Below are 25,327 nucleotides of genomic sequence, written 5' to 3' on the forward strand. Positions count from 1 at the left end.
GAGAGAGAGAGAGAGAGAGAGAGAGAGAGAGAGAGAGAGAGAGAGAGAGAGAGAGAGAGAGAGAGAGAGAGAGAAAAACTGATAGGTCGCCGTAGCAGGAGAACTGAGAGGACCAGGAGGACGGGCGGACTGAGGAGACTGAAGAGAGTAGTGAGCGTGCGAGTGAATGAGCGAGTGAGCGAGTGAGCGAGCGAGTGAGGAAAGAGGTCCGAGAGAACCTGTACCTTCGCGGATTGAGTGGTGTAGGTGAGTGGGAGGTTGGCGGCGGCGCAAACGCTGCCAACTCTTTGTCAGTTTGACTTAACCGAATGGGACGAAGTGACAGCTGTCAAACGTCAATTTTTTCATCACGTGCTTAGATCGGGATGAAGTTGATTCTTTATATTTGTCATTGTGACGTAAAAATTTTCATTGTTTTTAGTTAATTTTATTTTTTAGATAAAAAAAAATGTTTCCTCCACAGGACACGTAAAGTCTAGACGAGACAAGATTGTTGGTTGTAATGAACTACGATATGAGAAATAATTGCTGGGAACTCGTGGAATATGGGATTTGTATGGGAACGTCTCGGAAAAGAAGTCCATGGGATTGAGCATTGAGGAGAGTTAGGAAAGGGGGCGGGGCCCCCAACCACGTTAGTTATGGAGGGAGGGAGTCCCCATCCCCTCTACGATCCAAAGGAATTCTCGCCCCTCTCCTGCCTCCCGAAGCGCTAACCGACGGCCAACCGAGGAACTACTACGTCGCGAATCGACACCTGTGAGTTTCTCGGAGTTTTGCTGCAATATACGATAATAGTGACTGCTCGCGATTGACTGGCGACAAAGGTGAGTCTGAATTCGATTCCTGAACACGTTCCTTGGCTATTAGAATAATAATTTCGATACGCCCGATACGTAGGGCATCGACATAATGTATTTTCCCTGAGCTAACCTCAAATATGGAAACAAAAATTTTTACCATGGTTTACGAGTAATTTATGGCTACACTCAATTTTGACAAGCATCCTCAAATTCATACTTGATTCCCAAAATTAATATTTCCTGAAATTACGTACTTAAATACAGAACGAATGAAAAATAATTAAAAAAGAAACCCCTAAAACACCCAATCATTCAAAAATAACGTCATTCACTCAAAATTGCACAATTTTATGTACCTTTTGTGAAATATCGCCAGAAAGTACTCAGAGATAAAACAGTCGATCGTAGTCCGTTGTGGCGCGCATTTCACAGTGATGCCGTCCCGTGACGCTAGATGGCAACCTCGGTAAACAGACTCCGCCCATCAAAGGGTTGGATGGGCGGAGTCCTGGTGATCTATAGCGTCATAGAACACCCCCACTCCATGCGTTCTGTTAAACGGGCGCCGAGCTAAGTCACGCCCATCGCATGAAACGCGCGCGCGGCCCCGGCCACGGCCTGATGTTTATGTTCTGTCGCCGTGTCTCTATCTAGTCACTGCTGTGCGCTCTGCCTTCCTCGCCGCTTATCCCGGCGTTCATTACCGCTAAACATTCCTGTCAATTAAAAGTGCACGGCCGGCGATTTAGTGGCGGCGAGAGAGACAAAGAGAGCCAAGTCAAGAAACACGGAGCGTGAGACAAGGAGCGACGTATGGGGAGACACGCACGCGGAGGAAGACACACAGAGAGAGAGAGAGAGAGAGAGAGAGAGAGAGGAGCCACGCAAAGAGAGTTCGGAGAATCCGCAAAATATTTGTGGCCAAAGCCTTTTGCGTTCTACGTGAGGTCAAAGGTCGCGCTCTGTTATTTCAGACACAAAGCCTTTCTTTTACTCGTTCCGTAACATTTGTCTTCATTTTCTCCGTCTTGTCCATCCGCATGCTTTCTCATCGATTCGTGCCCGTTTATTCGGCTTTTTCCCGATTTCATTCGCGTTTACCTGAAAAGCATCTTACCGAGTGTCACGTGGTCGTGTTTTGAAAAAAAAAATTTTTTTTCACTTTTGCCATTTTTGAAATTATTATGCTGGTGAGATTGAAAAAAAAACGTGTAACTGTCACATCCGTCGGATTACCCAATAATTTTTTTTACGGGACCGTGTACCATTTTTGACTTGCCAAGTGCTTTTTTTTTAGTTTCAAGATTCAAAAATTACTTTGTGGCTTTTCATGTGACATTCTTGCAGCCATAAAGGGAGATTGTGTGTATTTGTATATATTATTTGGATATGTATAACTGTCTGGCAGCCTCCTCGAAAATAAGTCGAGCACGCATAAAATTCGTCGCGCCGCGTTTCTATCTACGCGAAACTACGGCGTTCGCTTCCAATTTTCTACAAGAACTTTTGGCGTATCTGTTCAATGATAGTTGGACGTTGAACGACGAGAAATAAATGTTGAGGAAAAAAAGCGCGTCTCTGGAGAAACGTTTTCCTCTCTTTAGGCCTCAAAGCCACTCGTCTCTTTCACCGATTGACTCACGTTGCCCGAAGACATAAATTTCGAATAATTAATGTGTCTCGGGTCACGGTGCATCGGTTGAATCTTAAAAATCCGAACGCAAGGAAATAGTGAAAGTGACGCTAGTAATATTAACGATTAAAGAAGCTACTTCGTAGGATTACAAAAATAATAATTACGATTTTCCATAGCGTCACGTGCCTTTCGTAATTCCGTATTTACCGTTTGTCACGATTTCGTAATTCCGTCACTTTGCATTATTATTAATTATGTACAAAATGCTTATTTCGTCCTGGATGATCATAACGACAATAAAATATAACGTTTAAAAAATTTTAAGATTAAAAATTTACTATAACCATCCACCCGGATAATCTTGCACGTGAATCTGGATTGTTCCCATTTCAAAATTTTTTTTAAAAAATATTTTCAAAATTCACTCACTCGGACACTGATATTACGGATAATTTATAATTTTATAAAAAAAAAATTCAAAGTGTTTTTGGAAAATTTATTCAGCTTCGTCGAGACACCCTACGATGGCACAAGTGTCTTTATATGTTTGATATAATTAAATGCGTTCCCAAAGTCGATACTATATGCACGTGAACCCGTAGTTTTCTGACCTATGCGTAATTTACGAATGCACCATCGAATACGAGACTCGAGCGCGTCCGCGAGGTCGCAAATGGCTGAGTTCCGTTTTACGACTTTTGTCATCGGCCCTCGTCGCTGGCCAAGGCAGTCCAACAGCCCGAGTCCCAGCGGCACTAAAACTTGCGAATATTTCGAAAGCGTCCCGTTATGCAACAACAATGTGGGTCAGTGCGGAAAGTGAGAGAGAGAAGGAGAATCCGTAGCCGTATTCAACCCCCAGGAAAGAGAAATAAGTGTGAGTCGTAAAATAAAATACGACGCGCCCCAGGGCTATGACCGAACTATCTTCAAGTAGGAAGACAGTCCCAGCCGGAAACGAAGAATTTGAAAAAATTTTTAAATGAGTATATCAAGGATGAGACAAAAACAAAATAGGGGTAAAATATAGAATTTTTTTTTTTACGGATCCTACGAACGTTTTCGAAGCGACGTCGGAAGCTGCCGTCCCGGCGTTCGACTTCCTTCTCGATTTCAGGATCTGGAGTAATGGCCGTCCTTCCTTTGGGATCTTTTCGAAAATATTTCCGTCCCGTACCTACTCCTGGACGATAAATAAGCCCGCGGCCTATCTGTCGCGAATAGATATAGGACGTTCGCAGTCTCAGACTCCTTTCAGCCGAAAATCCAAGAGGAAACGTGGAATCGTAACGATCCCCATTCCAGCCTTGGGAAGCTTTTCTTTTCTTTTAGTCGCCAGGGTAATGAATTACCTACACGTCGGCACAGAGAAAGAAGCTGGGCAATGCCAGAGGAAGATACTCCGATGATCTCAGAAGTGAAGTTCGGGGATAGAAAGGTAGCCGAAGAGTCCCGAAGAAAGGTATCGGCATAACCGTGGATAGTTTGAAAACGTATGACTAATTCATAGAAAAAGTTGCGACCTGGTGGAAGTTAATATTACATAATTAAAAAAATTATACCCAAAAGAATAATAATAATAAATGTAACGTAAATCAAGTCGTACCAATTAATTCAGTGTCATTAAGATTCAACGTGAAGAGTTCAGTCCTACCGTTCGTGTTAACAAGAAATTTTTAACCAGAATGTACTCGGAACGAAAATAGATAGGAATAACGGATGAGGACTTATGACGATCAAAGATACTCGCGTCGGTCATAGCTCAGTGAGAATTTGTTTTTTCGAAAAGTGAAGGCGCCAGTCTTTTAACCTGGAAAAGTCACAGGCGGACCTCCTAGGGTGATATCGACCATTCACATTTACGTAGCACGTGTATAACCTAAAAGCTTGATACGTTTCGTCTAGATATATATATATATTTTGACAATTAATATTATTACGTACGGTTACGCTTGAAGTTGCCAGGTTATAATATTTCTCCTTCGATAATAACTTACCAGGGACGGGTCTGGGGATGGATACGTGCTCACCTAAAGAAGACACGCTAACCACCAGTATAACGTAGATATCCAAGTAACCCATCCGGATCTAGAGGTATACGAGGGCCTTCGTATAATATCTATTGTATATAATATATATCCGCTACTCGCAATATCCAGGAAGATTGGCGTGTCTAAAGGTAACAAACACTGGACGGTTAATGCTAACAAGGTGGCTCCACTTAGACGGCCGTGCGACGGCACCCGAACGCACTACGGAATCGCACGAAGTTTATTATGACATTCGTCCAATCACAGAGCTCGTCTCATTCTTGTCTATTCGGTTAAACACAAGCGTCTTTGCGAGCGTAGCGTAACCTTTTATTACGGAGTTTAGTGACAGTTGGTTAAATTTTTATTCTTCACTGTTTCGTATGCTGTCACTCACTTACCTCGTGTACCTGGAGGGATTCGCCACTTAGCTGCCTGCACCAGGAATCCACGGTCCCTGAACACGATAAAGACATCGTTCCTCGGAGCATCTTTAATGACTCCATGTAAACGGCGTAGACGGCACCCTGGGGTCAGTGTCAAACTAAAACCCGAATATATATTGACACTCGTAGCATTTGCTTCTCGCGGATACATATACGTACTGGTTATTATTAGCCTTTAGGCACGGCTATTATTAGCTACGCAGAAAGCCGTGATGGCTGCGTTTACTCAATTAATCGTATACCTAGGTGCCGACGTGCTTGCCGGGATGCCTGGCGTCTCCAGTGACTGTGTGGGACTCATCCTGGTATTCCGTGTTAATCCTGATCATAAAAATCATTTCCTGTAGTCTGGCTTTGATTGATCATCTGTACGTTGCTGTACGTATGTATATATTATGAATGTACTAAGTAGCGAGGTTAGTTGAATTTTTTAGCAGAGACAAAGGAATCCTCGTGAAAGTTTTCGTGGATTACTTTAGATTGGATTATGAAATTAGTTGATTTCAATGAACCACAAAATCTTTTACTGAATATCGAGTAAAGGATGACTGGCCTTTCCGTCGTGAGGAAAGTTTCGAGTTGGGACGCGCGCCTGATTCTCTCAGAACGTTTAGTTCCCGGAACGGCCGCCAGTTGGCGCCCGTTGTCACGGCGGTTCGCAGGGGTAACTTTTAATCGGCGTACGAATACCGTGAAACGACTCTCGTCGTACACTACGTCGACATTTCCTGTGATAGCTTCTCATGAAAGGTCTTCTGACATCAAAATTTTCTCACAAACAGCTGCGCGTGTCTGGGTTGAAAAGTTCATCGCTCAAAAGTAATATGTCAGAAATTGTCTATTCCCTCGCAAAACAAACAGCAAGACATCCATAAGAGAACCCTGACAATTGATATTGACAAAAATCTTAAACATACAACTACCTCAATAAACCGCCCAATTATCATGTAACTGACGCATGCATATTAACCAGATTAAAAAAAAAGAAACTAAAATAGACTCGACCTAATAATTTAAATAAAATTCTATTATACCGACTGTCACCCGTAGACGTTTTTACTAAACGCGAAAGAAATAAAAGAAAAAGGTAAGATACCCAGGACGATCCTGAAATAATCCAACGACCCGGTGCAGTCAAACCAGTTTATCCTAATGCTATATCGAAGCGAATCCAAGATAGGAAATGAGAAGTCCGAGACAGAAGACAGTCAGCGAGACAAGTGAGCAGGACAGTGGCAGTGTCCTGGGTAGTCCTGGGGTGTCCGCGGCCAGGAGGAGGTGCGCAGCACGGGGATGTGGTGCAGGCAGGGTCCGTTCGTATCGATCGGGCGTCTGCGGTAGATTGACACGTGTCATGGCCGCCTCGCCTCAGCCTCGGGAGCGCGAGTAGAGTAGACGGAGAAGGCGGATGGGTATATAGCGAGAGCGAGAGAGAGCGTAGCCAGAGGAGGAGAAGGTTTGAGAGGTGGCGGGTGAGTGTTGGGAACGGGCGGTGGGTGGTAGGCGACGGGGGGTGGCGTCGGCGGCGTCGAAGGCGCAAAGGGGATGAAGCGGGGATCGGGAGAGAGGACATTAAGGTGCGTAATAGCCAGCGGGGCGAGCGCGCACCGCCGCGGCATCGATTAGACAGAGGCTCGCTCACCCCTTGCTAGATGCAACCCTCCATCCTCCGCCACCATCAACCCCCCGAAGCTCCGCCACCCTCTCTACGGCAGTTCTACTCTCGCCCGTCGACCAGCCACCCACCAAACCTCCCTTAGGGATGGTCGTGGCGATGGTGGCCCACCACCACCGCCTTCGAACTGGAGAGCCCCGAGTACGTGCTCTACATACACCCATCCACCCCCCTCCGCCCTTATGTCAAGTCCTGTCCTGCCACTGTACCTATCTACACACGCGCCAACCAGGACACCGTCTAACGTCGTTATAAACATTAACCGTGCGGCTCAATATTCCACGGACCTTACCGCTAGGCGTTTCACCTACCGGACCACCCTTGCCCTGGTTCCTACCAATCTACCCCTCAGGTACCTATATCGGACCTAGACTCACTGGTGGCTAACTACGACGGGTACCCACCTAGGTCCACCCGTCCAACCAAGCAGCGCAATGCTACCGTGCATTATGCATACACCTATATAGCTGTCCGCTAAACATATAATCGTGCCCCTTCGTTCCAACCCTCTTTTTTTTATATTACCCACGTCTCGTTGGAATTTCAGTAAAAGGGTCGCCGTACGCGTATTCGCTCTGACAGGTGTACAGTCGTGCTTTAAATTCGATTCGAACTTCATGATGAATTCGCTATTCCCAATAGCAAGGCCAGGACCGTCTGCAGGGTCAGTGCTTACGCTACGTGTCTTGTAGGCTAGGTCGCTGTCCGTTCGGCCTGGGTATCGGTGATTAGCGTTGTTCTTATTAAGCCGGCAGGATCCTCGATCATTCCCGATCCAGCTGCCTCATCCTTCTCTCTCGACGCGGGAGCCGCGGACCGGATTGAAGTTCGTCAGGGACAACTTTCGTAAATAGTAATTACTTTGCCAGGAGGTTTGACAGAAGCAAAGTGATGGATACCTGGACTATACTTGTGCCAGTGGTCCACCGGGAACGCATCCCAACCATCTCGTCACAACTAGCGCTTGGTCCACCCCTCGCTACCTCCCTGCCCGTCTCACCCCTACATCACCCAGTGAATCGCCCCCCCATCACCCCCCTCAACCGACTCCCCAAGCACTCACCACTAGAATTCTCCTTCTTCAGCCCTTCAGGAACCTTCCGCCATTTAGCCACCCTCTCGCCCTTCATCCCTTATATACTTTTCTCTATCATTCTCTGACATCCCTTATACCTAACCTGCTCCCATCCCTTGCTCACCCACTTTTCTTCACCTTCCTAACGGTTCCGATTATGTTTTTCTCTATTTCCACAAATCATTCTTTCCAACCCTCCCCCCTCCCTCCCCCCTCCGGACACACCACCACCCTTCGACACTTCTAACCAATAATGAAGGATTAGTACGCGCTCAATCACTGTAGCTGGCTAATGTGTCGGATAATAATTACGTTCAGCTTATCATATCATCTCGACTTCTCATCCAGTCTTATCTATAGCAGATAGCGTCGAGGGATCGTTTTTTTTTAATCAGTTTTGAAAATTTGTTAAATTTTTTACCCACGATTAGCATACCGGATAATGCCGTTCTTTATCGTCGATCCTGTCAATCCGGTCTGGGATTGATTATTTTAGCCCAAGGGTGGTTTAATACAGTGCTCGTACTGATACTTGCATTGTGCCCCGTCCACATTGTGCTCTGGGCTCAACAAGTTCCTCCCTTGCGATTAAAGTGGCGTTTGTACACGTCAGGGTGAGCCTGGCAATTAATCCATTATCTTTTATCAGGAGCGTAAGAGGCGCTGCTCACCTGCCCTGCGTGATTCGTACCTTCGGTAGCAGCTGACATATTTCTTTACTTTTCTTTCCTCCTTTGCTCATTCTTTCAACCCTCTTTTTTTGCCACGGTCTCCAATAATGAAGGATTAATCGGACACTTGTCATCGCTCAGGCTGCAGCCTCCATGTTTCTTCGATTCCATTTCGCAGAAGATGCGGCGGGGATGCGTCATCGATATCGAAATTGACGTATCGATATCACCCGGTCGTTACGGAACACGGCCAATTAGTCTCGGGCCCTATTTATTTTTTCGGTAAACACTCGTAAATCCTCACGTGACTTCCTGTCAGGATTCTCACATCCCTGTATACTTCCTGCCTTTGCTTATGTATATATATATATATATATATATATATACACACACAGACCCCATTTCATTTTGCGGAGTCATCCACCCTTCATGCGTATAATCACCCTCCTCGAATACGCCACGTTGTATCATCCTAAAGGATAAAGAAGAGAATTTGACCTTTTCCCGAGCTCTCTGAATTTCCGGTAAATTTAATTCATACTTTTGCTCGCTCGAGTACGAATATACGTATGGACCGTTCGCGAGTTCAATGTGCTTTTTCTTTTGACAGTTCGCAAACAGTGCAATTCCCAGCAGATCGCACGTGGTTCTGTGTACAATTTTTGCAACGAAGTATCCACCGTTTTGCACCGAAGTAAATTTTTCTAAATTACCATACATTTTCGCCACGTGTGATTTGCCAAGGACTGTATTGTTTAGGAACTGTCAAAGTGACAGATTGAACACGTGGGCCGAGCCTACGTACGTCCGACAGAAAATTCGATAAAATATTTTAACGGAGTAAATTTACGTCACGTGAATTTTACACTGTACAAAAACGTGTCGCGTATTATTGAAATTAAAAAAAAATTTCCTAGTTACTCGACAGAGTCAGAATTTATTGAGAAATAAGTATAAATTTTTTTTATCGTTCGAGATTGTTCATTGATACCGAGTAATTCAAAAGCAGTCAATAGTCCGTTTGAATCGAATGCGTCAATGGCAGAAATTAGAGAGGGGTTGCTGCCAGAGATGATGGGAGGGCGAGGGGGGTGAGGGCGGCTTTACAAAATGGGAGCGAAAGGCGAAGCAGAGAAGTAGGGACGGGAAGGAAACGGACCGGGACGACGGGCTACGTCGGGACGTCGGGACGTCGGGGAGGCAAAGTGTCGTCGTCCGAATAACGGCCACGCGGCATCGACCGATCTTCCTTCTCCTCGGCCTCCACGACGCATCAACTTGTTTCCCTTCCGTTCCACGAATATCGAATTCAATTTCGCTATTAAATGTCGGCCATTGTCTTTCCTTAACTGTGGAATAATTCTGTTGCTGTTTCCAATTCTTTGTATTATTATTATAACTTTTCTCTTATCTCCGCCTAAAAGTCCCGTTGCGTGTTAGGTTAAAGTTGCTGCTTTAAGAAATGTTAATTTTTTTTATATTCAATACAATAAGTTTCAGTTGGTAATTTTTGCACATTTGATTATTTTTCTTTATAATATACATATATAATACGGACAGTAGTAGTAAAAATGTATTTAGTTAAGAAATGGTAAAGTCGAACGACAACCAAAGTTTTTGGTATCGAAGGGACCTCGTAGTGCAATTAGCAGTCAGCGAATCACGTGACATTAGAGTCGAGTCGTCGTAAACCCTTTGAAATTTGACGTTGCCGCGTGTCGCCTTAACGATAACGGTGCATTCTCATGCGAGCTGTTTCACGTTATTTTCAAGCAGGCCTTAAAGGAACCAGTTGGTCTACCCGGTGGACTTTTTTTTTTACCAAGATGGAAAGTTACGAGGACGACGACGACACGCACTTCTGTATAAAGTGTCACGCTACTGTCAATGGTCTTGACAATTACGTGCGTCACAGACAGGCTGGCTGTCAAAGTTCCGAAAAGCAGGAGGAAGTTGGTCGGGACACGCCATCCACGCCGGCGACCACCTCCTATCCGGAAATACTGAACGCCGACGCGTTCTTCAGCTCCCTGGAATTGCAGAGCAGCTCGAAAATGAACAGCAGGAGAAACGAGAGTCTGATTGAACGCGGTAAGAAATTGGGTCGACCCAGGGGACGAAGGAAGATACGTAAGAGTATCGAGGAAAATGAGGGAAAGGAGAAGATACATATGCTCCCTGTTGTTACGGACCTGGACGATCCCACCGATCACTTCGGTATACCGTCGTTGGTGGGATTTCCGGATATCGTAAGTGCTTCTGGCAAAGCTGGGACTTCCGGCAAGAGCTGCGCACAGCAGATGCACAATACGAAGATGGAGAACTCTGGGTTCAATAATAAAAGCGAGAACATGGCTGGGTCCAGTTGTTTGGAGACTTTGATTGGGACCGAGGTGAAGCAGGGCGATAGGAAGCGAATTGAAGATTCCCAGAGGATCGATCAGGATCAGGTCTGGTTAGAGGATACGATCCTGGAGGATCTGGTTACTCAGGACAACAAGGATATGACGCATAGTCAGTTCACGGAGTACGACTATCGGCAAGATGACGACTCCGTGGATGATAGTGTTGACGATAATCTTCCTGAGGACGACTCCTACTCGGATACCGATGATGATCGTCAGGATTATCCTCCCAGAGGACATACTGGTGGCAAATGGAAACCAGGACTGTCCAGTAGTCCTCCTCGGAGCATGGTACAAGTTACGGAAGAAGATGAAGAGGCTGAGGATAATCCTGAGCATCCGCCACCATCGTACACGGGTGGCAAGTGGAAGCCCAGTGACAATTCTCCGAGTCAGGTACTGTGTCATCATTTTGGGTTGGCGAAATAGATGGTATAATACGTTTTGAAAATTTTGTTCCTGCAGAAGGAAGACGAGGAGCAGGTTAAGGAAGCTGGTGAACAGCCACCGCCAGGACATACCCGTGGCAAATGGGTTCCAGGGGCGAGGACGGATATCGGTTCAGGATATTGGTGTAGTCCTTGTGGCAGGAACTTGGCGTCGCGCCTGGTTTATAACAGGCACTTGCTCTCGGACCTTCACGCCAGAAGGAGCATTCAGGAGTTCGACGGTAACATACGTCTACCACGGAGAACAGGACCTCTTTTAAGGAAGAAGAGTACCAGTCGCCGTCAGAGAATATTGGCCCTGGTGAGGATCTTGGAAAGTTGGCAGGACCTGAGGGGATCCGTTTTAATTGATGCGATAGTTTATTTTTTTCTAAATATATATATATTTTTTTACAGAAAGCTAAACAGGCCAGTGACTCCGTTGAGAACAGCGATCGCAAGAGGCTTCGTAAAAGGGAAAAGGAAATCCTGTGGTGCGAGATGTGCCACGCCAGGGTGAGACGAGCGCAAATGGGGAAGCACTTGCTGTCCCATTACCACTGCCGCGTGGCAGGTGCGAATCCTTGCGGTTCCAAGGAGCGGAAGTTCATCCTTGACAATATGGCTAATATCGTGCGTCAATGTCCTTTCCAATGCGCGGCATGTCGCTTCTATTGCAACACCGAGGAGACATTTCTGCGGCATTGGAAATCCACCTTTCATAAGGACATACATAGTAAAGTAAGCTAAGGATGATTAAGGATCAGACAGAAGTAATGAAATTATTTTAGAAGATATTTAGATTATACGTCCCTGTGTCCTTTCAGATAAGAGGTAGCTACCAGTGCACTTCCTGCGACTTTTGGTGCGATGCGAGCGACGACATGGAAACGCACTTTAAGAGTTCCGCTCATTGTGACGTAGTTTCCGTGATGAAGGACTCGGTGCCCGTTGTGATACGTCGACAGATTCCATTATCCTGTAGCTCCTGCACTCGTCACTTCCGTTACAATATTCAGCTTCGTTTTCATGCGCGCGACACGGGTCACGAGAGCGTGACAGGGTCCGACGAGTATCAGCAGAGGATACAGTGTAATCTGTGTCCTCAGGTTCTTCGATCTTTCATTTCTCTCCAGCGGCACCAGTTAACCAGCCACTCCAAGGATCAGGATCAGGAGCTGAACGAAGTCTCGAAGCCAGCTCCCTACTTTTGCTCCTTCTGTTCACTGAAGTTCAGCAGCGCCCAGGAAGCTGTTCAGCATCGTCGAACGTCGCGACACAAGGAAATCGTAAGGCTGCATAAATCCCAAGGATCGGCATCACGTAGAGTGCGCGAGTGTCCCCATTGCGGAAGGAGGCACGTCAGTTTGTCCGAGCACAAGGAGCACCTTCTTCGTAGCCATCCTGAACTCTGTCACAGGTACGACTCCAGAGCTGACTTCAGCATCCTAATTTCCTAAAGGCATAAAGTTACTCTGTCCTCAAATGAGACCTGGTTCTCAACAGATGTCCTAGGTGCGGCATGCTCTTCGCTTTACCGCAGGACGTGACCAGACACACCAAGGATCACTCCTGCTCCGATGAAGGACGTCCAGACGAGACGGAGCTGCATTTTAAGTGCACCAGCTGCACCTTCGGCACGAATTCACGCGCCGAATTCCTCTTCCACGAGGCATTACACGCTGGTAGCTTCGAGGACGAGGAGCGGAATCCCGAGGAGGGTGTAAAGGCGCCGCGAAAATACAGATGTCCCGAGTGCAAGAAATCGTACAGCAAGGTCTCCCTCAGGAATCACATAAGGAGTCACACGGGAGAGCGTCCCTTTCCGTGCGCCAAGTGTCTGACATCCTTTTCCCGAAGATCAGCACTGAACGCACACCAGAAAGACTGTCTGTTCGCATCCTGCACCACTTCCGGTTCTGGATACCAAGACGAGACCGGAAGACGTAGAAATTATATCTGCGCGGAGTGCGACAATGGCTTCTACACCAAGTAAGTACACGACGTACAATAATTCTTTAAATTTTCAAGAGTAAGACGGAGAACAAATGACACCTTACCTTAACCGGAAGTCAGGACGATCGGAAAGTCCGGAGGATACTGCGCCCACCGTAACCACCATCCCTTGGTATATAAATAAACGATGGAGCATTTGGGGAAGGATAGAGGACAATAAACGCGCGCGAACTGCCCGTGAAGCGGGCACAGCAGTAAAAGTGTCTTCGCTGCATAACTGTAAAATAAAGGAGCGTATCTCCTGGCGAAGAAGGGAAAGATGGCCGGAGAGCAAGACGAGGCTCCGAATGGTATGAAAGAGCAAGAGAGCGCAAAAGAGAAGTGTTCAAAAGCATAAGACAGACTGAGGTTTAACGAACTTGAGATTTGGTTAAATAATGTTAGGGGATAAATGAACTAGTGCGCATGCGCCCACCGTACAGGTCATATTAACATCTCATAGTGGTCCGTAAGCCCACGGGTCATTCTAGTATTTAACAGGTCTGTATTATGGGCCGCGTAAGTATACCTTCTAATACTGGCATTGGCTGGCTGGTTGGAAATATGTGTACCTAGCCGGTGGTGTGTCCTCGGGTACGTGGATAGTATTAAAGCATGGCTGGGTGTAGGGACCGCTATAAAGCAAATGTTAACACCTTCTCTCCGTCCCTCTCCATCTCTCTCTCTCTCTCTATCTCTCTCTCTCTCTCTCTCTCTCTCTCGCTCTTCTCATTCCAAACTCCATCTCATTCTCACTGACTCACCACGTCTAGCCAAACCTCTCTCCGCTCTCACGGAGTTGGACTCGCGTTATGTTCCAGCATCAGCTATTCAACGGCAACCTATTCCTCCTACAGTGGTAGCCCTCTAGGTAGAAATACATACTAGCTATGGAAGCCTCGAAGCGAGGGTTGCGTTTAATGCCGGCGTTGCGGCATCCGCGGCTTTCGCCATTCGAGGGATTAGGCTAGCCTGTTGTTCCAAAGCCTTTTACGGCCGTTTGTATATCGTGCCGCTTGCGATTCGTAAGCCGCTACCTAAATAAAACCAACGCTTCGTACTACACTTTGACCCTGTACCCGATGCCGGTCAGGAAAAGAGTGGATAGTCGTTTTTGAGGTTAGGTCAGAAAGATTCCAGACTCCATGTGTACGAGCTATCGGAATTCTTTTACATACAATATTAAGATAAAGCATATACGATTATATAGCTCGTTGGATAATCAGAGAGTCTTATGGTGTATTGATATTTCCCAGGGTGCACCAGCAGTTGGATAAGCCGAGGCTGTTCATTACGTCGTGTCGGCCGAACGAACCACCAGGCGTCTTGTAAGAGCAGGTCTGGTTAACGCAGTAGAAACGGACGGGATCGGTGGGTGGATGGGTAGGTGTAACCGGGATGGTGGGAGTAGGTTAGGGTTAAGGGTATATATACTTAGGTAGAAGAGAGCGGCAGAGGGGGAGGGACGGAGCCGATTGCGGATGGTAAGAAAGAAAGAAGGTAATTACGAGACGGGCAGCTCCCGCGCACTGGAACGTCCCCAATTCTAAGAATACGCGACCGGCCGGGATGTATGCGCATATTCAAGATAGTATGTTACATACGCGCGCTACTGACCGTACGTTTCACCCTGCAGTCTTCTTCTTCTTCGTCCTCGCCGTCGTCGTGTAGTACCCTACGTATGTGCCTTCCCCAAGGTATTTACATATATGGACCGCGGTGTGGCGCGCGCGTATCTTTTATCTTCCGTTGCAGTAATGGCGCTCCGCGTCCGCCTCCTTTCGTACCGGTCAGGTATGTACCCGCGTACACGTAGATACGCATACTGGGTGATCCGCGAAACTGTGCATACTGCCTTCGAGAAGGCTTATGGGGTCAGGATAGAGCCTGGTTGGTTTGAAGTAATTAAAAAAAAATAATAATAGGGGATTCTTCGATATTGTACGTAACCATTGTTATTATTTTGGAAAATAATTCCGTGATTGAAAGTTTTTATAAGTTCGAAAGTTGGGCTTGGTGGTTTTTACTTTTTACGGATCACCCCATAGACACCCTTAAATAGCTAGGACCCATCGGAGTCGATGCCGATGGTGGTGGCGACGGCGGGTTCAGTGGTATGCGTGAGATCTGCATGGCTCTGAAACAATGCAATGCTGTTTGGCTGGCCGGTAAGTGTTGGTTAGGTGGTGTCCCTAGGCCGTAGGATATGCCGCGGTACGGGGCTACGTCGAGTACAGTGTGGTATGGTTTGCTATGGTTCGGTATGGTGGCACGCGGTAAGCACGGCCCCGTGTATGCAGACAGTTTAGTGGTGACCGCCCCGCGAGTCCAGTTGTCGCGTGAAATATTGCGATTCATAAAATAAAACAGGCCTGCGGTCGAGGACGCGCAGATATAGCTGGCACGGCCGCTAACCATCCTGACCAACCTCCACCTCCTCCTATCGTCCTCCACAGCGGCTCCTCTTCTTCCCGTGCTTCACTCGCGGACTCCCAGGGACTCCTACCTCCTCTTCGCTGAGCCCCTTCCGTACCTCCTGGTACCCTGTCTATTCGTGGACCCCCCCCCTGCACGAAGCGTCGCCAAACCGCAGCCATCGCATCGCAGGACGCACCGCGTCGTCGTCAGGACAACCCTTTATTTTTTATTTATTCCATATATATTTCTTTTTTGTTTTTCGTGGTCACCCCAGTGCCGCGTCATGGGTATCGTACGGATGCGAGTATGGGACTGGCGTAGGTATATGGAGAACAGGATAGAGTGGGAAGAAGGTACGTAAGGGTTGATGTAGAGGAGGCTGATTCATCCCTAAGGACGTTCTTCGGAAATGCTAGCCAAGGAAGTCCTGGCCCAAAGGAAGACGCGGATTCCTCCTTTCCTCGGTGAAATTAGCGAGTGACATGTTTATTGTAAATGAATCCTACTCCAGCGCTCCGGGATGGGGCGGGCTGGGTCTGCTGTACTGGTACGGGGGTAGTTTTGCTCGCGCTGGGGCTTCCGATTTATGCGCCCGTTACCGAGCCCTCTGGCGCAATTAAGCTCGCGTTATAATATTGTTGTTTATTCTGAGCCTCGCCTGCGAAGCGTTAACCACCCTCCAGCCAGTGAGCCACCCACCTAACCAGCAGCAGGCCAGACCGGCAGGAGGTGGAGGTGGGAAGCATCCCCTGGAAAAGCAACCTCGAACCATCCTCTACCCCCCCGCCCCATTTGCCACCCTCATCGAGGGAGCGTAACAGCCCCACGTACCCCTAATCTTCCTGACGCGGCAGCCACCTTTTCGTCCGCCCTACTCTTTCTCCTGCCGTTAACCGACAACGCCAGGGCGTCGCGCATTGCGGACGAAACAGAGCTCATCAAGCCTCCTCTTCTTGCTCGAGGCTTCCTTCTAGCCGAGGACGTGGCATTTCGTAGATTTGCCCTCGTGCTCATCCTGCCTCACTCGGGGCGTCCATGTTTACTTCGGATACACATACGGACGCGAGCGCCACCTTTGATTGGCTCTATTAATTTGAACTTATTCCGACATAGTCACGTATCACGCTAATGAAACGGGCCGTGAGCTCGCTGAGCGCGCACCACCCTCGACAAACAACGGCCAACCTAACCTATCTCGTATGCCTTTTCTTTTCACCCGCCGTGTAAACGAGTAATAGTCGCCAATTCCGTGAAACGTTCCTGCCAACTGGGAACAACCTCACGTTACGGTCTTACGATCCGACCTAACCTCAAATACGACACTCTCGACGGATTCCTTCTGGCGTGGCTATGTTCACGGCTACGGGATTCCAGGAGGCCAACGTGCTTATACGTACCTGGCAGTGTTACCGTCGATGGATTGGTTGGTATAACTGCTGCAGGAAAATGGCGAGGCATGTGATCTCCTTCGTATATAAGGATGCGCCTCAGGAGGTATCTCGATGGTACAGGTGTAGCTGGGACAGGAACGCTGGAACGCTGGAACGTATAAGGTACCAATGGACGAAGGTGGGATTGAGTTATGACAGCGATGCTCCAGGGGGCCGGCTCTGCCGGCCAAGCGGATATTCTTCTTATTCTTTATTTCTTCTTCCCAGTCGAAGCCACGTCGGCCATGCATCACCTTCGGCTCAGCTCGGGTTCGGCCTCTTCTGCATCGGCCACCATTCCGACCGTCCCAGCCAATCTTCGATTCCACCCACTTCTCTTGGATTAGAGAATTACTATTCGGGACTCACCTTGATGAATAATTGGTCTGGCTCCGTTTCATTCGAGGATGACGATCCAAGGACCTGAATTCATTCGGCTCGTCCACGCTCCTCGTCAAAACAAGCCTTTCTTTAATCTGCGTTAAACGACGCCCGAGTCTCTTGCGATTATCTTTATCGTGCTCGGTACACTGAATCATGTCCTGGACTGACTTTATGCCGTATCCATAACTGGTAGCATTGGCGGGATATTTAAAAAACCATAATTATGTGCATACGTTATTACAGAGATAATTAACGCTCGCGCCTGCTTACTCTTTGTACACAAGAAGTCTAAGGGGTGCTTTGTAAATAAAAATGTATGGAACCAAGGGGGACAGGTTCAAAGACCCAACGAAGGGTGGATATCCATAAGGAAGGGGGTGGAAGACCAAGATCGCTTCAAGTGGAACCCAGATGAATCCTCACCATCCGCATCGACCGACAGAGAGCGACCGGCCATAAATACCTCAGCGCGTTCAGCCAATTAAAACAAATCATTTTAATGCGCAACCTTTTTAATTAATGCCCGTGCTCACTCCCATGGTTCCCTCTTCGTTGTACACGGATGGGCGCTTCACTCGTTTTGCCATTCCCAACCTGAACTCCTAGAGACCCATCCAGGTTATATTAACCTACCTTACCTACTCGGACCATGAATCCATGGTGTCCGTGAATCCCTGAAGTCAACGTATATACATAGCCATTCAAGCGAACTCCTATATCCTATAGTTAGCTACTTGATTTTAATTACACGAATTGTCACTTAGGATTTACGAGGTTTTTCATTGATTAGCTGCGCTCCGGATGATTTATATTTATTGACCGGTTCAAGCGATAGCACACCCTCACGGGATTCTGAACGTTAATGAAATAAAAGTTGAGTCTCAGCAGTTTGTTGGGTAGAAGGAAAAATTCGCACCATCATCCGATATCATTATTGGCAAATCGACATTGAGGTTGTATCTAGGAACGAGCGTCATCCGGAAATGTCCCAATGACTATGGAGAACGGGTTTCTTCGTTATTGATATTTTTCTCTTTCCCATCCTGTTATTTGTCGAAATGTCACAAGAGCCCGGCCAGTTAACGTACGTCTACGTGTTATTGACGAATCTAATAATTAACGGCCGACAGGATTATACTTTTAAATAATGTCGCGCACCGACGTATTTTACACGATGACAGTTCAAAGGTAAATTATCGAGAGTGACCGCATCCGGTTGCCCAACGACGAATAGGCCGTGCGGCTAATGGCGTCTTGTCACGCCTGCGACATTCCACAAAAACTGCCGATCTCTCATCAGCGACCGTCCATAAACCAGCCCGTCGCGCATTAGCATAGTTCCTCTATTTCGGGCGGCTCCCTTAATTCCTGACGCAGCGACCGACCGCCTAGTTCGAAACTTTGATCTTGATCGTGCGGCTTTAGTCGCGCGAGCGACAGTCGCATGAGCGATAACAATTCATTATCGGTTATCAAGTCTCGCATAGTCGCAGTTGTAACGTTACATCTAGAATTTTCAGATTTCATAATTTTTTCTTTTTCTTTTATAATTCCTACTACCGTATTCCATTAATCTCTGCCAGCATCTATTTAGTCGCTAACTACAGGCATATACGTATAAGATATCCTTACGAGGCATCCTCATGGCGAACGAAGCTTTGAAAAGTCTCTTGATAATTTCTTCTGCAATTCTTGATACCTTCTTAGAGATGCGTACGCGAATAACGTATGTAAAGTGGATATACTCGCGCCTGGGCGTGTATATCCCCCACAATGTAAAACTCTTTGTTACACTTGCGTAGCCAATTGCAGCCGGGTTCTTCGCCTATCGGACAGCCCAGATCTCGCGGCCCTGCCGGCCATTGCCTATCAGCCGATCCTGAAGAATTCCCGTTTCGATTCCAGCTTCCATGCCGATGCTGGAACATTCCGTGGCTCGACCAGTCTCGACCTCTTGTATTTATTTTGTATTTTTTTTTTTCATTACGCACACATGTAGCATATACAAATGCTCTCTCTTTCTTTTTTCTCTGTCTCACTCGGTATATATATATATATATTTTTTCTCCTTCAGACACGCTCTTCGACAACACATGCTACGCCATGCTGGTAAAAGATTCAAGTGCGGACTTCCAGGCTGCCCGACGATCCTACGTACAGCCGCCGAACTGAGGTCCCACAGACTCCTGGTGCACGAGACTTCCGCACAGGACCGGAAGTACACCTGTTCCGTATGTCCTTACGCGGCCAAGACATCGATACAGCTGAGAAGGTGTGTCCAGAGTCCACTGAGCTTGTCTTTCTAAAAATTTACGCATATATTAATTACTACGTCATCATTAAATTGATTCCGTTGATTTATAGAGAATGGACCAAAAATAATTCCATAGGAATGCCTCTACGTCAAATTAACGTGGACGTAATATATGCTTGGATACAAAATTTTTCAAAACAGTTCCTAAGCAATTTACTCAGGGACACATAGAGAGACGATCATCGTATTAGGCACCAACCGCCACGCGATGATCGATCGTTTAATGAGAATTGCGAAATTAATTACTTCATCATCGAGCTAAAGGAATGTATGCGTGCTGGAATCATCCTATAGAGCCGTGGTGGTGTGACGGGTGCGTGGGGGGAGAGGAGGACGACGAGAGGGGCGGGAATGGAGGGGTTAGCCGCATGTACTTAAGAATTCGTGTATAGATCAACGAGAGGTAAGAAATAAAGAAAAAGAAAAAGAAACGTGGTTACTTTCACCATTGTCGTTGGAACTCTCGACGCCGCTCCTCGGGGCTAATAAAAACGCCCACGCATTTCCCGGAGCGTTGTAAAAGTCAAGCGACTCGTCAGGATGCTCCTCTTTCTTGCTTGTCTTATTTTTTTCCTGCCTTTTCTTTTTTTTTTTGTACCATTGTACACGCGTAGTCGGGACACTCTGTCAACTATGAGAAGAAACAAGGGGATTACGAGAAGTAAGAATAATAATAATAATAATAAAATAAGAATTCTACCCAGGTTCAGGTTCGGTCCCATGCTGAAGCGTGAGCCGAGGTCCAGGTTGAGGTTAGGGTGAAGAAAAGTTCCTGAAGTGGTGGGACTTGGCGAATCCCTGTTGTACGATCATAGAGCCCATAATGGACGCCGTATTTGGGACCCTTGTAGGTGGTAGGTGGTGGACGGTTTGTAGGTTGTAGATTTGCGAGGTGGCCACGATATTTCATCGCGAATTGAGTACTTACCGTGAGAGTCCGTGGGGTAACGCGACGGTGTCGCAGTGTGCGGCGGAGTAAATCATACAGCATTTTAATTAAACGTGTCACGCATTTCGAAACTGATATACCACGCATGGTAGGTGGCACCGGTGGTCGAGCTTTGGAAACGAGCCATTACGTGCTTATGGGCATATCTATACTCCATGCGTATATGAGCATCAGTCATATTCGCTTGATGCGACATCTGCCGATGTCAATAAACTCGCACGGTAATCCATGCCGATAAACGTCGTCTAAATTGTGAATATCCATAAGGATTCATCGAAAGACTGAACGGCTAGATAACCTGAAGTATGAAACACTTAACCTTGAAGATTAATTTTATATCCTGATTTCAGGCACACCCGAAGGCACGAGCTGCGTACCGACGAGTTCAAAGATTCCAGTTATCAATCTTGTCCTTACTCCGGCTGCCAATTCAGGACCAATTTGACGTCGCACATGAGACGTCACGTACGTCGTCACACTGGCGTAAAACCTTACAAGTGTCGACACTGTCCATACGCCAGTAACAATCTGGTAAGTCGCCATCTTCAATTCTGTAAACGGATTCACAACGCTAGTCACTCGTTACTCGATATTACTGTTAAATAATTTACTTACGAAGTTCGCAGTACTTCTGTCGTCATACGTAAATTTAGCGAGGGGACACCTTTATGTTTGGACTGCACTGCCGCGCGATAAGATAACGAGTTAATTGTGCTCACCGAATGCCCACACACGCACGGTCCAGTCATACAGCGGCCAGTATGCTAATGCTCTTTGAAGCTTTAGTTGGGATGCGGCTGGCATACGAGACTTGGTGTCTTTTTGATAGCGACATAAACTCATTCCAGTGGTTCTCAATTGGCGTTAATAAAATAACGACGGGACTTACCTTCGTAACGCTAAGGAACTTCGGATATGACATGTTAGGTTATGTTGCCAATACCAGACAACGTACAGTCCTCTCGTTGAATAAAACTGAAACTAGAACTCGAAGCTGTACCAGATGTTACCGATATCTATCTGGCACCCTCTTCGACGGCTGTTTGCTCGGTATTTTAATAACGAAGGAACGTGCGAGGCACGGCCCGTTTAACGGGCGATCTTCTCTTCTACGGGGTGGCGGAAAGGCGCGCTGCGTCAACGAGATTACACGCGCCACCTTCCGCGTTATGATTTAGCTCGGCTGGTTACACGCTTCTTTCTCGCTCCTTCGTCCCACCTCCTTCTTCCCTCGGGATCTTCCTTACCTTCCTACTTTACCACCAACACCACCTACGCGGACTCTGTGCGCACTACTCTCACTGTCACTCGCAACGGACTTCTGGCTTGTACGTGCACGAGCGGGACCGCGTGATCGCATTCGTAGAGGTTCGTTAGGTTAGGTTAGGTCGGACGTACTACCAACCTCTACCGCTGTGCGTGACTGTGTAAGCTGTACGCACGTCCACGTGAATATAGTCTGACACTCATCTTTGGGGGTTCCCTGAGGTATATACCTTGAACAACCCTCCTGCACAATACATCCGGTGTCATTATGCAAAATGAAGTATGCTCGTGTTACCGGGCGTGTGCCAGCGAGCAAACTGTCTGGAAATTGATTTTCGGCGGGGGGATGGACCACCCAGGGGGTCTTCGAGAACTGTGCTTCTGCTCTTGGTATGATAACTGTAAATCGACGCGAAGGTGTTGCGAATGGGGGATGAAAAATTTACGTGAGAATAATAAAAGATCTTAGAAGAGAAGGAAGGTGTGTATCTTACTTTTTTCTGTTATATTATTTTTTTCGGAGGAAGTTATCGATCTAATCGGTGGTGCACGTGTGGATACACCTTTAGCCATACGCCACGAGATACTGCCCGCGTAAAGATTTACTTATGGGAAATTAAATTTGATGTTGTCGGTGCCATCAACGGCTCGTATAAACTCTTGGTAGGAAGATGTTTACGACCCGGCGGCTACTTAGCTCCGGAGGAGTAAAGCGCGTGCACTTAACCGCACTGGTCCTAGCCGATGAACGTCAGGATTGCTGGCGCGAGCTCTGCTCAAGAACTATCGGTGAGAATGTACCTTGAAGCATTGACGTCCTTTTCCTTGTTTACAGGAGAACCTCAGGAAGCACGTGATCTCGACGAATCTTCATCCTGGCCAAACGATCTACGAGTGTGACGTCTGTCAGGACGATTCGTACCAGACGAATTTCGCCAAGGAACTCAGGGCTCATCTCCTGGAAGCTCATCCGGAGAAGTTTCCAACGCCTGTTCAAGCCGGTGCTCATCTATCTCGATACTTCGAAACCGATCCCGAGGATGAACCTGGTGCCAACTTCAACGAATAGCTATTTGGCAGTGAATCTGCGGACGATCCCCAGGTCGAATTAGTTTTCGTGGTGACTGTACCTGGCAGGAAGTAGTTAATATGATGCACGTTCAAGTGGCACGATACGTATCCCATGACAGTGGAAGATCCTGGACCCTTTTTTTTTCATCTTCCACTGGAATATGTACATGGTGGGAGTACCAGGATACAAAACCACAGGATCAAAGATATGAGAGACTGTTAAAAGATCAATGGCGACTGTCGTGCTATATTAAGAAATGCATCAATGTCTTCAGAGTGTGTAGGATAGGTGTCGTAAAATATGTCGTTCGACCTTCTAAAACGATGACTCTAAGAAAAAGGAGATTTCTCCAGACTGGCTGTTTGAGTGTGAAGGATAATTTATTGGCTAATTAACGAGGATGTCCTTCATTACAGCGCGAGGAGCAGTCGCTCGGTTGTTCCTCGTCTGGTTAGACCCCGCGCGTTGGGTCCGGTATTATTTGGTGCTTGAATATTTACGACCGCGTCCACATTGGAACGACGTTCCCGCGATACTGCTGTGCTGCCCCATAATGACGCCTTACCAATGTCGCCATGATTCCGGCTGATTGGAACTTCTTACAGTGACGCACTGTGATAAAAAGGAAGGCCAATGCGAATTGAGTAAAGTAGTAGAAAGATAAAAGATTGATTAAATATAGTAAAAAAAAATTATTTTTTATCTGATTATTTGAAATCGAATCAGTGCCGTACAGTGGGATATGCTGGGCCCTTGTTGTTGTAATAATAAACGTGTAAGGCAGCTGCGTGACGTTCTTGATAAGGAGGGGTATGAATGAAATAAAGAAGAGGACATCTTATAAGAAAGTAGTTGAAGAAGAAAGGAGTCCGTATCCCCGATGTAGATCGTAGCCAGGACGAGGCGCTAAGAAGTCCTGGCGGAACGGTGCCAGTTAATGAAGATATAACGAGCACAGGCTCCAGGGTTGGCACGACGTCGGCACCCCGACGCCTCGTTTCATCCCGATGTACCCGACGCCGCTTACACCCTATGCCCTTCCTTTCTCATCTTGACTACTCTCCTCTCTCGTTCCGTCTCTCTGCTCCATGTCGGGGACTCTGTTCAACCCCTCGCAGAGCGACACTCCTTCCCTGCTAAGGCGTCGGGACGCTTCTCATCCTCGTCTTCCTGTGACAGGCTTACCGAAGGAACCACCCTACAGGCCGTACAGCCCGTGGTCTTCTTGGCCGTGGGGGAGGGTCGAGGCTGCGAAATTCTACGGATTTCATTTCCCCAATTACACCTGGGAAATTTGTCCCAGAAGACGACGTTGCGGTGGTGTAAATACAAGACACTGGGGGTAGGTAACCCAGCAAGGGTGGGTAGTTTGTTCCTGCAAAGTCAGGATCTTCACTGAATATATATTCCACAGGCGTCTTCGTGGAGAATCTGAAAGTCAAGGGATGCCCTGTTAACGTTTGCGCCAAGTTAAGACGTCCCTTCGTGGCCAGGACGATTACTTTATCGTTACCTGGGATCGTTAGGATTCCGTACTCATCCACCAGGACGATATATTTCCCTGGGTAGAGTTAACGGAGGCTCGCGTGTACGACTCCTCCAAGTCCTGGCTGGTGTCATGCCGTGAAGAATCAGCAGGGTACTGCACACCCCCAAGCGCATAAGCGCTTCGGCTACGAGCCGTCTTAATTATCAGACTCGATTATTTATCGAAGAGACCCAAGGGGCCGTTATGCAAGACGCCATCCAGTGAGCGTAAGGATCATCCAAACGCAAAGATGGCAGCACCTCCGTGTACACATAATAACCCATGCATCGTCACCCGTGGAGAAGACGTCTTACCTCTTATCCTCGACCTCTTCGTCTTCCTCAACCAGACCCATCCAATCTTCTAAATAACCTCAAAAGTCACCCTTTTTTTTCTCCACTGCTTCTTTCTACCCTCTAGATCTTCGTTTTTGCCTTCCTCCCCAAGGTTTCACGCAACAGAACCTCTTTCCTTGCTCCACGGTCTCTGGCAGCGCGTCCCGAAAGAGTGCCATTCCAATTAATTTCTGAGTATCCAAGAGGACCACGCGGAGGCCCCATTCGCTGGCCCTCTGGCCCGCCTGGGATTGATGGTCCTCGCCGTAATGCCGTTTGTATGTAGCGGCGCGCGTAAGCGCCTCGCCTTACAGTAATTAGCTCAACAAACGCGCCTCCCTGTCCCATCAATTGCTACCCTACGCTTCGGGCTCTCGTATCTTGAATTAAACATTCGATGCCTCCTGTCTTGTCGGCGTGCACTTGAGCGGAATGCAAATATATCCTGGCGCGCGTTGCCGCCGAGT

The 25,327-nt window shown here is 47.3% G+C and overlaps 1 protein-coding gene and 1 long non-coding RNA gene across 8 annotated transcripts; one reads left to right on the forward strand and one right to left on the reverse strand.

Moving 5' to 3' along the window:
• The first annotated feature begins 716 nt into the window (after window positions 1–716).
• LOC107272572 (zinc finger protein 14) lies at window positions 717–23,823 on the forward strand. 4 transcript variants are annotated; one of them, XM_025089860.1, is made up of 10 exons: window positions 4,797–5,001; window positions 5,162–5,293; window positions 10,113–11,137; window positions 11,207–11,491; window positions 11,587–11,910; window positions 11,997–12,589; window positions 12,676–13,161; window positions 19,471–19,668; window positions 21,010–21,190; window positions 22,761–23,823. In XM_025089860.1, the coding sequence occupies exons 3-10, from the start codon at window positions 10,163–10,165 to the stop codon at window positions 22,992–22,994; spliced, it is 3,276 nt and encodes a 1,091-aa protein (XP_024945628.1). In that variant the 5' UTR covers window positions 4,797–5,001; window positions 5,162–5,293; window positions 10,113–10,162; the 3' UTR covers window positions 22,995–23,823. The 4 variants fall into 4 exon arrangements, with proteins under 4 accessions (XP_015605329.1, XP_015605331.1, XP_024945629.1 ...); XM_015749843.2 differs by lacking the exons at window positions 4,797–5,001; window positions 5,162–5,293 and adding an exon at window positions 717–827; XM_015749845.2 differs by lacking the exons at window positions 4,797–5,001; window positions 5,162–5,293; window positions 21,010–21,190; window positions 22,761–23,823 and adding exons at window positions 717–827; window positions 19,761–19,993.
• Window positions 17,891–22,057, reverse strand: LOC107272573. 4 transcript variants are annotated; one of them, XR_003061266.1, is made up of 7 exons: window positions 21,549–22,055; window positions 21,275–21,477; window positions 21,037–21,210; window positions 20,639–20,957; window positions 20,411–20,554; window positions 20,151–20,341; window positions 17,891–19,698 (listed from the first exon to the last, which is right to left on the reverse strand). It is a non-coding gene; the product is annotated as an uncharacterized LOC107272573 (long non-coding RNA). The 4 variants fall into 4 exon arrangements; XR_003061265.1 differs by having other exon boundaries at window positions 20,411–20,904; window positions 20,979–21,210; window positions 21,549–22,057; XR_003061264.1 differs by having other exon boundaries at window positions 20,157–20,341; window positions 20,411–20,957; window positions 21,549–22,054.
• Window positions 23,824–25,327: the final 1,504 nt, after the last annotated feature.

The sequence above is a fragment of the Cephus cinctus genome, unplaced genomic scaffold (genome assembly GCF_000341935.2).
Source record: "Cephus cinctus unplaced genomic scaffold, Ccin1 Ccin1_scaffold1184, whole genome shotgun sequence".
Lineage (NCBI taxonomy): Eukaryota > Metazoa > Arthropoda > Insecta > Hymenoptera > Cephidae > Cephus > Cephus cinctus.